The sequence below is a fragment of the Leucoraja erinacea genome, unplaced genomic scaffold (genome assembly GCF_028641065.1).
Source record: "Leucoraja erinacea ecotype New England unplaced genomic scaffold, Leri_hhj_1 Leri_258S, whole genome shotgun sequence".
Lineage (NCBI taxonomy): Eukaryota > Metazoa > Chordata > Chondrichthyes > Rajiformes > Rajidae > Leucoraja > Leucoraja erinaceus.
Window position 1 is genome coordinate 107,501 of NW_026576159.1, and position 11,604 is coordinate 119,104.

Sequence of the window (11,604 nt, forward strand, 5' to 3'; positions counted from 1 at the left end):
AATGTTGGCCGGTTGTAACGTTACCTGGAACTTGGAGCGACTCTCTCCCCGCTCATGCTCCCTCCGTAGAGCGCTACTCATCAGAGAGTCGTAGCAGGAGTTCCAGAAGTCGGACATCAGTTTATGGCTTGCGTCAAACGTGTCCGACTCATATTGATCCATGGCTTTTAAAACCTGCGGGAACACAGCGGCAAGAAATCACGCCCGATACAACACGTTCGCCACTGAAAGAGAGCGACACCTCTCTCGGGCCGCTCATGTGGCGCAGCGCTACAGTTGCTGCCTTACAGCGAATGCAGCGCCGGAGACCCGGGTTCCATCCCGACTACGGGCGCTGTCTGTACGGAGTTTGTACGTTCTCCGAGATCTTCGGTTTCCTCCCACACTCCAACAACATAAAAGTTTGTAGGTTAATTGGCTTGGTAAGTGTAACAAAAATCCCTAGCGGGTGTAGGATAGTGTTAGTGTGCGGGGGTCGCTGGTCGGCGCGGACCCGGTGGGCTCAAGGGCCTGTTTCCACGCTGTATCTCGAAACTAAACTAAACTAAAAAGTGGTGCAGCTGGTAGGTGTTTTGGGCAGTTCTGGCCACCACGTTATAGGAAAGATGTTGTCAAGCTGGAAAGGGTACCGAGAAGATTTACGAGGATGTTGCCAGGACTAGAGAGTGTGAGCTACGGGGAGAGGTTGAACAGGCTAAGTCTCTATTCCCTGGAGCGCAGGAGGATGAGAGGTGGTCTTATAGAGGTGTATAAAATCATGAGAGGAATAGATCGGGTGGACGCACAGAGTCTCTTGCCCAGAGTAGGGGCATCGAGGATCAGAAGACATAGCTTTAAGATGAAGTGGAAAAGATTTAATAGGAATCTGAGGGGTAACTTTTTCACACAAAGGGTGGTGGGTGTATAGAACGAGCTGCCAGAGGAGGTAGTTGAGGCTGGGACTATTCCAACATTTAAGAAACAATTAGACAGGTACATGGATAGGACAGGTTTGGAGGGATATGGACCAAATGCGGGCGGGTGGGACTAGTGTAGCTGGGACATGTTGGCCAGAGTGGGCAAGTTGGGCCGAAGGGCCTGTTTCCACGCTGTGTCACTATGAATCTGGCAAGGTTTAATACAAACCCGAGGGGAACCTTTTTCACTCAGAGTTTAGTTTAGAGATACAGTGTAGAAAGGCCCATAGCAAAAGGAATTGAGTATAGGAGCAGAGAGGTTCTGCTGCAGTTGTACAGGGTGTTGGTGAGACCACACCTGGAGTATTGCGTACAGTTTTGGTCTCCAAATCTGAGGAATGACATTATTGCCATAGAGAGAGTGCAGAGAAGGTTCATCAGACTGATTCCTGGGGTGTCAGGACTGTCTTATGAAGAAAGACTGGATAGACTTGGTTTGTACTCGCTAGAATTTAGGAGATTGAGGGGGGATCTTATAGAAACTTACAAAATTCTTAAGGGGTTGGACAGGCTAGATGCAGGAAGATTGTTCCCGATGTTGGGGAAGTCCAGAACAAGGGGTCACAGCTTAAGGATAGAGGGGAAATCCTTTAGAACCGAGATGAGAAAAACATTTTTCACGCAGAGAGTGGTGAATCTCTGGAACTCTCTGCCACAGAAGGTAGTTGAGGCCAGTTCATTGGCTATATTTAAGAGGGGGTTAGATGTGGCCCTTGTGGCTAGAGGGATCAGGGGGTATGGAGAGAAGGCAGGTACGGGATACTGAGTTGGATGATCAGCCATGATCATATTGAATGGCGGTGTGGGCTCGAAGGGCCGAATGGCCTACTCCTGCACCTATTTTCTATGTTTCTATGTTTCTATGAGACCGCACCGACCAGCGGTCCCTGCATACTAACACCAGGAACAATTTTACACTTATACCAAGCCAATTAGCCTTTGGAGTGCGTGAGGAAACGGAAGATCTCGGAGAAAACCCACGCGGGTCATGGAGAGAACGTCCAAACTCCGTACAGACAGCACCCGTAGTCAGGATCGAACCTGGGTCTCCGGCGCTGTGAGGCAGCGACTCTACCCGCTGCACCACCGTGCAGAGTGTAGCGGATTGATGGAACAAGTTGGCAGAAGAGGTCGTTGAAGCAGATACTATAACAGCATATAAAAATTCAATTGGACAGGTACACAGGCAAGACAGGTTTAGAGGGATATGGGTCAAACACAGGCAGGTGGTGAATCTAGTTTATTGTCACGTGTACCGAGGTACAGTGAAAAGCTTTTTTGTTGCATGCTATCCAGTCAGTGGAAAGACAATACACGATTACAATTGAGCCGCCCACAGTGTGAAGATACATGATTATGAGAATAATTGGTGCAAGATAAAGTCCAACTCAAGATAGTCCGAGGGTCTGCAATGAGGTAGATGGGAGTTCAGGACCACCCTCTAGTTAATGATAGGATGGTTCAGTTGCCTGATAACAGCTGGGAAGAAACTGCCCCTGAATCTGGATCTTGGACGGCATGGGCATGTTGGGCCGAAGGGCCTGTTTCCACGCAGTATGTCTCTATGTGGGAGGAAACTGGAGCATCCAGAGGAAACCCACGCGGTCACAGTGAGAACGTGCGAACTCCCCACAAACAGCACCTGAGGTTGGGATCGAAGCCGGGTCTCCGGCGCGGTGAGGAAGCAGTTCTACCGCTGTGCCACCGTGCGTAATATACGCATGGAGCCGCAGAGAGACACAGCACAGAAACAGGCCCTTCGGCCTGGAGTCCATGCTGACTATAAACCACAGTCTGCACATTGTCTCAGTGACCTTCTGGGATTCTCTGCCACAGAAGGCAGTGGAGGCCAATTCACAGGATGTTTTCAAGAGAGAGTTAGATTCATCTCTCAGGGCTAAAGGAATCAAGGGATATGCGGAGAAAGCAGGAACAGGGTACTGAGTTTTGGATGATCAGCCATGACCATATTGAATGGGGCGGGAGATTGCAACCTTCACGTGGTCCGCCCTGTTTCGACGAATGCAATCAACCTGAAGTACACAATCAAATAAGATCAAATAGAACAAGTTGTATCACAACTTTAAACCCCTGTCCCACTGTACGAGTTCATTCCAAGAGCTCTCCCCGAATTTGCCCTGATTCGAACTGGGAGATTTACGGTAATGGCCACTCGTCGGTACTCGGGGCTCTCGTGGACATTTTTCAACGTGTTAAAAAGTCTTCACGAATCTTCCCGTGCTTACCTGCCGTTAGCGAGTCTTCCCGAGTACCCGCCGTTAGCGTTACGAGCCGCTAAGAGATGTCCCCGAGCTCCGACGTACCCGCTACGTTCATTCTCCGTGCTTACCACGAGTTTGATTTTTTTTTTAAACTCGGGAGAGCTCTTGGAATGAACTCGTACCGTGGGACAGGGTTATTAGGCTGTGCACGCCATACGCAAGAAGAAGAAGGAGATATCATATTGAATGGCGGTGGCTGGCTCGAAGGGCCGAATGTCCTATTCCCTCACCTATAGAAACATAGAAAATAGGTGCAAGAGGAGGCCATTCGGCCCTTCGAGCCAGCACCGCCATTCATTGTGATCATGGCTGATCGTCCCCTATCAATAACCCGTGCCTGCCTTCTCCCCATATCCCTCGACTCCACTAGCCCCTAGAGCTCTATCTAACTCTCTCTTAAATCCATGCGGTGATTTGGCCTCCACTGCCCTCTGTGGCAGGGAATTCCACAAATTCACAACTCTCTGGGTGAAAACGTTTTTTCTCACCTCAGTCTTAAATGGCCTCCCCTTTATTCTAAGACTGTGGCCCCTGGTTCTGGACTCACCCAACATGTTGAACATTTTTCCTGCATCTAGCTTGTCCAGTCCTTTTATAGTTGTATATGGTTCTATAAGATTTTCCCCTCATCCCTCTAAACTCCAGTGAATACAATATGTTTCTATGTTTGGTGTGACTGTAATGGACGGAGAGAGGGGAACACTCACGTGCTTCTCCATGAAGGACCTCCATTCGTCCGTGACGCAGAAGCGCTGGAAGTCCTCGTAGAAGGTTGGGCTGCCGTTGGTGGGCGGCAAGGAGGGCAGCTGGTACTGGAGCTCCAGCAGCTGGTAGCACTGGTCCATCAATGTGCGTACGATGGGCATGAGATAGGAGAAGATGTCCGACCTCTGCTGGATGGATTGCCGCAGAGGCAGGTCCAGCCTGCCCAGCAGGTAGCACGCCTCCTCCTTGTGGATGGGCATGGTCTGTAGCAGGCTGTGCAGCTTCACGCACGCCATGGCGCACACCTGTAGGGGGCGGCAGAGAACACGCTCAAACCAGCAACCGCACACAACATAGATAGACACAATGCATTCAAATATATATTATGGTAAGATCTGGTAAAACCACATCTGGAGTATTGTGTACAGTTTTGGTCTCCGAATTTGAGGAAGGACATCCTTGTGATTGAGGCAGTGCAGCATAGGCTCACGAGATTGATCCCTGGGATGGTGGGACTGTCATATGAGGAAAGATTGAAAAGACTAGGCTTGTACTCACTGGCGTATAGATGGATGAGAGGGCTTCTCTTTGAAACATATAAGATTATTAAGGGTTTGGACACGCTAGAGGCAGGAAACATGTTCCCGATGTTGGGGGAGTCCAGAACCAGGGGCCACAGTTTAAGAATAAGGGGTAAGCCATTTAGAAAGGAGACGAGGAAACACTTTTTCCCACAGAGAGTGGCGAATTTGTGGAATTCCCTGCCACAGAGGGCAGTGGAGGCCAAATCACAGGATGGATTTAAGAGAGAGTTAGATAGAGCTCTAGGGGCTAGTGGAGTCAAGGGATGTGGGGAGAAGGCAGGTACGGGTTATTGATAGGGGACGATCAGCCATGATCACAATGAATGGCAGTGCTGGCTCGTAGGGCCGAATGGCCTCCTCCTGCACCTATTTTCTATGTTTCTATGTTCCTATGTTTAAGAAAGAACTGCAGATGCTGGAAAATCGAAGGCAGACAAAAATGCTGGAGAAACTCAACGGGAGAGACATCTGTGGAGCAAAGGAATACGCGACGTTTTTGGGTCAAGTGTCTGGACCCGTAAATGTCGCCTATTCCTTCGCTCCATAGATGCTGCCTCACCCGCTGAGTTTCTCCAGCATTTTTGTCTACCAAAAATATCTTATAGCCATTTAGAGATACAACGCGGAAACAGGCCCTTCGTCGCCAACGAGTCCGCACCGACCAGCGGTCCCCATCGCTCACATTATTTATCCTACACACACACACACACACACACACACACACACACACACACACACACACACGGGGTCATAGAGTCATACAGCCTTGAAAACACACCCAATCTTGCCCTCAGCCATGTCATGTCCCATTTTGGCGCGTTCCACCTGCCTGCGTTTTAAAACATCCCTCTTTTAAGCTGGACAATCGCCATCGCCAGCCGGGGGCTTTGACTTTGACTCTGACATCGTGGGGGGGGAGAGTGCAGTGGAGAGATAAGTGTTTTTGGCCTTCCATCACAATGATGTGATGGATGTTTATGTAAATTATGTTGTGTTGTTGTGTCTTGGGTCTATTTGTTTGTAATGTATGGCTGCAGAAACGGCATTTCGTTTGGACCTCAAGGGGTCCAAATAACAATTAAATGTATCTTGTATCTTGTATCTTGTATCTATCCACGTACCAGCCCAAATGTTTCTTAACCGTTGCGATAGTACCAGCAACAGTATAGTCCCGAGTACCATGGCTAGCTGTAGGTTAGTTGCTTAATCTTAGAGCAGTGTGAACTTAAATGCGATGTGCTGGAAGACAGCAACTCTACCGCTGCGCCTCTATGCACTGGGCAGACTCGGTGGGCCGAAGGGACCGTTTCCACACTGTATCGCAAAACTAAACTCAACTAAAAGATGTAGGAGGGGACTTGCAGATGCTGGTTTGCACCGAAGATAGACGCAAAATGCTGGAGTAACTCAGAGGTACGGGCAGCATCTCTGGAGAGAAGGAATGGGTGACGTTTTGGGTCGAGACCCTTCTCCAGGCTCTGAGACTGACTCTGGTCTTCAGACTCTGGGGTTAGGAGGGAGAGATAGGTCAGCCATGAATGGCTAGTGGAGTAGATGATGGGCCGAATGGCCTAATTCTACTCCTATTCCTTATGACCTTATGACACCCGCACTAATCAAGAACCTATCGATCTCCAACTTTAAAATATCCACAGTTGCCTGTGGCAATTAATTCCACAGATTCACCGCCCTCTGGCTAAAGACATTTCTCCTCATCTCCTTTCTAACTATATATCCTTTGACCATCTGTAGATGGGGCGAATGGCCTAATTCTGCTCCTATCACTCATGATAGAAGTAATAGGAGCAGATAAGATTGTTAAGAGTTTGGGCACGCTGGAGGCAAGATACATGTTCCCGATGTTGGGGGAGTCCAGAACCAGAGGCCACAGTTTAAGAATAAGGGGTAATCCACTTAGAACGGAGATGAGGAAACACTTTTTCACATAGAGTTGTGAGTCTGTGGATACTTTCAAGAGGGAGCTAGATGGGGCTCTTAAAAATAGCGGAGTCAGGGGATGTGGGGAGAAGGCAGGAATGGGGTACTGATTAGGGATGATCAGCCATGATCACATTGAATGGCGGTGCTGGCTCGAAGGGCCGAATGGCCTACTCCTGCACCTTATTGTCTATTGACCTTATGAGCTGAAACGTCACCCATTCCTTCTCCCCAGAGACACTGCCTGTCCCGCTGAGTGACTCCAACATGTTGTGCCTGAGCTAGAAGATGTGGCGATGTTGGTGCGGGCTGAGGTGTTGTACAAACCTGCATATCGTCTTGTACCATGTAGCCCAGGATCAACCTGAGGCCGATCTGGGCCATTTCCTTCAGGTCTGGCGTGCTGTTGTCTGAATGGAACCAAACGGACAGTTTGTCCAGTAGGTTGATGCTCCCTTCCAAGATCTGGAAACAAGAAGGGTAGTTTAACATTCACACACCACGCCGTATGTTTCACCTGCTCCAGCATTCAACACACCGCATCTCTCAGCTAATGCCATGTTGGCCTTCATAACAAGAGTGTTTCCTTGTCTCTGTTCTCAATGGCTTACCCCTTATTCTTAAACTGTGGGCCCTGGTTCTAGACTCCCCCAACATCAGGAACATGTTTCCTGCCTCTAGCGTGTCCAAACCCTTAATAATCTTAGGTTACACAAAAAAGCTGGAGAAACTCAGCGGGTGCAGCAGCATCTATGGAGCGAAGGAAATAGGCAACGTTTCGGGCCGAAACCCTTCTTCGCTCCATAGATGCTGCTGCACCCGCTGAGTTTCTCCAGCTTTTTTGTGTAACCTTCGATTCTCCAGCATCTGCAGTTCCCTCTTAAACCCTTAATAATCTTATATGTTTCAATGAGATTCCCTCTCATCCTTCTAAACTCCAGAGTGTACAAGCCCAGCTGCTCCATTCTCTCAGCGTATGACCGTCCCGCCATCCCGGGAATTAACAACCCCAACAACCCCCCAGCACTATCTCTAACCCTCCCGTCCCCGACCCCAATCTTCCAACCCACCCCCTCCTCACTCTTTACCTTTTCACTCCACAGCGCTGGATTGCTCTCTCCTTCTGAGAAGAGGAAGTCTTGAAGAAGTCGGAGCAGCTTCAGAGCGTTGTGGACGTGGCTGGTCAACATGTTACTGGTGGCGTCTTTAATGTCGGTGAACGCGGACTCCAACATCATCTCCAGCAGGCTGTGGGCGGAAGAGAAGTGGTCACACACTCAGCCCAGCGGAACGCCCACCCAACCCAACCCAACGTCTGTGACTCACGGTGGTCTGGGCTTTGGTTGCACTAGGGACTTCTTGTAGGCGTAGGCGGCGTGACTCTCGTCAGCAGCGGCCTCTGCAGCCCGTCTGCGTTTTATTATTTTTTGTCTATGTTTCTATGTAGTTTTTGTTATTTTTTTGTTGGGGTGTGTGTGTGGGGGGGGGGGGGGTGGGAGGGGGTAACCTTTAATCATCTCTCCCTGCACGGGAGACCCGACCTTTTCTTTGTCGGGTCTCTGTTGTCGTTGGGGCTGCAACGAGGAGCGGCCTCTAACAGGAAGGGCCGGGGACTCTGGTGCAAGACGACTCACCTCACCGTCGCGGAGGCTGGCCGAGTCCAGAGCGGGTGGAGCGGTGGTAGAGCGCCAACTGCTGCTCCTGCTCCAGCGCGTCCCGACCTCCGGAGATTCGGAGGCTGCAACTGCGGGTCTGGCGGACGGCTTCTAAACCGGGAGCCCGCGGGTCCCTGGAGGGAGACCGCTTTTCAGGGTATGACCGTCCGACTTCTCCCGCCCGAGTTGCGGGGTTTAAAGAGCTCCTGGAGCGGGGCCTGACATCACCGCCCCGCGCGGCTTGGAATGGCCGCGGGACTCTGCGAGCGCCCGCCGGGGGCTCTAACACCAAGACCCGGTGTGCGACCTCGCACCACCCGGCGTGGCTTTAATGGCCGCGGGACAATCGCCATCGCCAGCCGGGGGCTTTGACTTTGACTCTGACATCGGGGGGGGGAGAGTGCAGTGGAGAGATAAGTTTTTTTGGCCTTCCATCACAGCGATGTGATGGATGTTTATGTAAATTATGTCTTGTGTCTATTTGTTTGTAATGTATGGCTGCAGAAAACGACATTTCGTTTGGACCTCAAGGGGTCCAAATGACAATTAAATTGTATCTTGAATCTTCCAACGTTTCTACCTCTTCCTCTCAACCCCATTCTCCTGCCTTCTCCCCATAACCCCACAAGGCAGAGAGAGATAGATTGTTTAAGAAGGAACTGCAGATGCTGGAAAATCGAAGGTAGACAAAAGTGCTGGAGAAACTCAGCGGGTGCAGCAGCATCCATGGAGCGAAGGAAATAGGCAACGTTTGAGAGATAGATTCTTGATTAGCACTGGTGCCAGAAGTTATGGGGAGAAGAGGTTGAGGGGAACTGCAGATGCAGGTTTACACCGAAGATAGACACAAAATGCTGGAGTAATTCAGCGTGCCAGGCAGCATCCCTGGAGAGAAGGAATGGGTGACGTTTTGGGTCGAGACCCTTCTTTAGACTCTGGGGTTAGGAGGGAGAGATAGATCAGCCATGATTGAAAGGCGGAGTAGACTTGATGGGCCAAATGGCCTAATTCTATGCCTATTCCTTATGACCTTGTGACCCCCGCACTAATCAAGTACCTATCGATCTCCAACTTAAAAATATCCACAGTTGTCTGTGGCAATGAATTCCACAGATTCACTGCCCTCCAGCTAAAGAATTTCCTCCTCATTTCAAACATAGAAAATAGGTGCAGGAGTAGGCCATTTGGCCCTTCGAGCCAGCGCCACCATTCATTGTGATCATGGAGGCCATCGTCGGATATAGTCAGAGGGTGGTGAATCTGTGGAATTCTTTGCCACAGAAGGCTGTGGAGGACAAGTCAATGGATATTTTTGAGGCAGAGATAGATAGATTCTTGATTAGTGCGGGTGTCAGGGGTTATGGGGAGAATGGGGTTAGGAGGGAGAGATGGATCAGCCATGATTGAATGAGGGTTTAGACATGGGCCGAATGGCTTGTATCTGCTCCTTATGACCTTATGATTAGGGGGAAGAGATGACATCTAAAAATGAAAGGTTGACAAAAATGCTGGAGAAACTCAGCGGGTGAGGCAGCATCTAGATGCTGCCTCACCCGCTGAGTTTATCCAGCATTTTTGTCTACCTTGTCCCACGATGCGAGTTTCCAGCAACTGCAGTTCTTTCTTAAACATAAGAACTCGTAACTCGTGAAGTTTTTTCAACAGTGTGAAAAAAGTCCACGAGTAAAAAAATACTCGTGATGAAGTACCACGTGTTTAGACAATAGACAATAGGTGCAGGAGTAGGCCATTCGGCCCTTCGCGCCAGCACCGCCATTCAATGTGATCATGGCTGATCATCCCCAATCAGTACCCCGTTCCCGCCTTCTCCCCATATCCCCTGACTCCACTATCTTTAAGAGCCCTATCTAGCTCTCTCTGGAAAGCATCCAGAGAACCCGCCTCCACCGCCCTCTGAGGCAGAGAATTCCACACTCACAACTCTCTGGGTGAAAAAGTGTTTCCTCGTCTCCATTCTAAATGGCTTACCCCTTATTCTTAAACTGTGTGGCCCCTGGTTCTGGACTCCCCCAACATCAGGAACATGTTTCCTGCCTCTAGCGTGTCCAAGCTATCTTATATGTTTCAATGAGATGCCCTCTCATCCTTCTAAACTCCAGAGTGTACAAGCCCAGCCGCTCCATTCTCTCAACATCTGACAGTCCCGCCATCCCAGGAATTAACCTTGTAAACCTACGCTGCACTCCCTCAATAACAAGAATGTCCTTCCTCAAATTAGGGGACCAAAACTGCACACAATACTCTAGGTGTGGTCCCACTAGGGCTCTGTACAACTGCAGAAGGACCTCTTTGCTCCTATACTCAACTCCTCTTGTTATAAAGACATGTACGTAAGGCAGAGATAGATAGATTTTTGATTAGTACGGGTGTCAGAGGTTATGGGGAGAAGGCATATATTGGAGTGAGGAGGGATGGATATATCAGCGGAGCAGCATGACGGAGTAGACCTGATGGGCCTATTGGCTTGTTTCTGCTCCTAGAACTTATGATTAGGGGGACGAGATTACAGCTACAAATGAACGGTAGACAAAAATGCTTTTTGACCGGGGTTTTAACTTCTAAAAAATGAAGTGAAGTTGCCAGACCGACCTTCTCTTGATTTCATCCGGGGGACACACCAGCTCACAGGCCGCGCCGAGCTTGGTCAGGACGGAGAAGACCTGCCCTCGTTCCTTCCACGCCACGTCCTCGCACCCCTCCACCCCGCGCCAGGTGACGGAGAAGATGATGTTGGTCAGCAGGTTGCAGAGTTCCTCCTCGGGCGTTTGCTGCCAAAGCGGAAAGAGAAAAAAATGAGCCGGCTGACGTCCAGATCCACAGCCGGCCGGCCGGCCAGCGAGATCCGTCTCCCCCAACCAGAGACCCAACCAGATCCGGCAGGACGGTGCTTCCGGAGACGGGACAACGTCTGGGTCGGGGAGAGGGCGGTGAGAGGAGGTGGAGGCGCAAGGAAATAGTGTAAGAGTAGTGCGAGGCTGATTGTGTAGGAGTAGTGTAAGGCTGTTTGTGTAACAGTAGTGCGAGCGGGTTGTGTAAGAATAGTGTGAGCTAGTTGTGTAAGAGTGGTGTGAGTGGGTTGTGTAAGAATAGTGCAAGGCCAGTTGTGTAACAGTAGTGCGAGGCTAGTTGTGTAAGAGTGGTGTGAGTGGGTTGTGTAAGAATAGTGCAAGGCCAGTTGTGTAACAGTAGTGCGAGGCTAGTTGTGTAAGAGTGGTGTGAGTGGGTTGTGTAAGAATAGTGTGAGCTAGTTGTGTAAGAATAGTGAGCGGGTTGTGTAAGAATAGTGTGAGCTAGTTGTGTAAGAGTAGTGTGCGGGTTGTGTAAGAATAGTGTGAGCTAGTTGTGTAAGAATAGTGAGCGGGTTGTGTAAGAGTAGTGTGTGAGCTAGTTGTGTAAGAGTAGTGTGCGGGTTGTGTAAGAATAGTGTGAGCTAGTTGTGTAAGAATAGTGCGCGGGTTGTGTA

At 49.9% G+C, this 11,604-nt stretch overlaps 1 protein-coding gene across 1 annotated transcript in view; it reads right to left on the reverse strand.

Moving 5' to 3' along the window:
• The window catches only part of LOC129693317 (neurobeachin-like protein 2), a gene marked incomplete at its 5' end in the record, with an annotated part of 143,723 nt that overhangs the window by 79,596 nt on the left and 52,523 nt on the right, over positions 1–11,604 (reverse strand). The window contains 5 exons of the mRNA XM_055630164.1: positions 25–174; positions 3,946–4,248; positions 6,793–6,930; positions 7,554–7,713; positions 10,731–10,909. Of these exons, the coding sequence (XP_055486139.1) occupies positions 25–174; positions 3,946–4,248; positions 6,793–6,930; positions 7,554–7,713; positions 10,731–10,909 (930 nt within the window). The remainder of the gene's footprint in view (positions 1–24; positions 175–3,945; positions 4,249–6,792; positions 6,931–7,553; positions 7,714–10,730; positions 10,910–11,604) is intronic.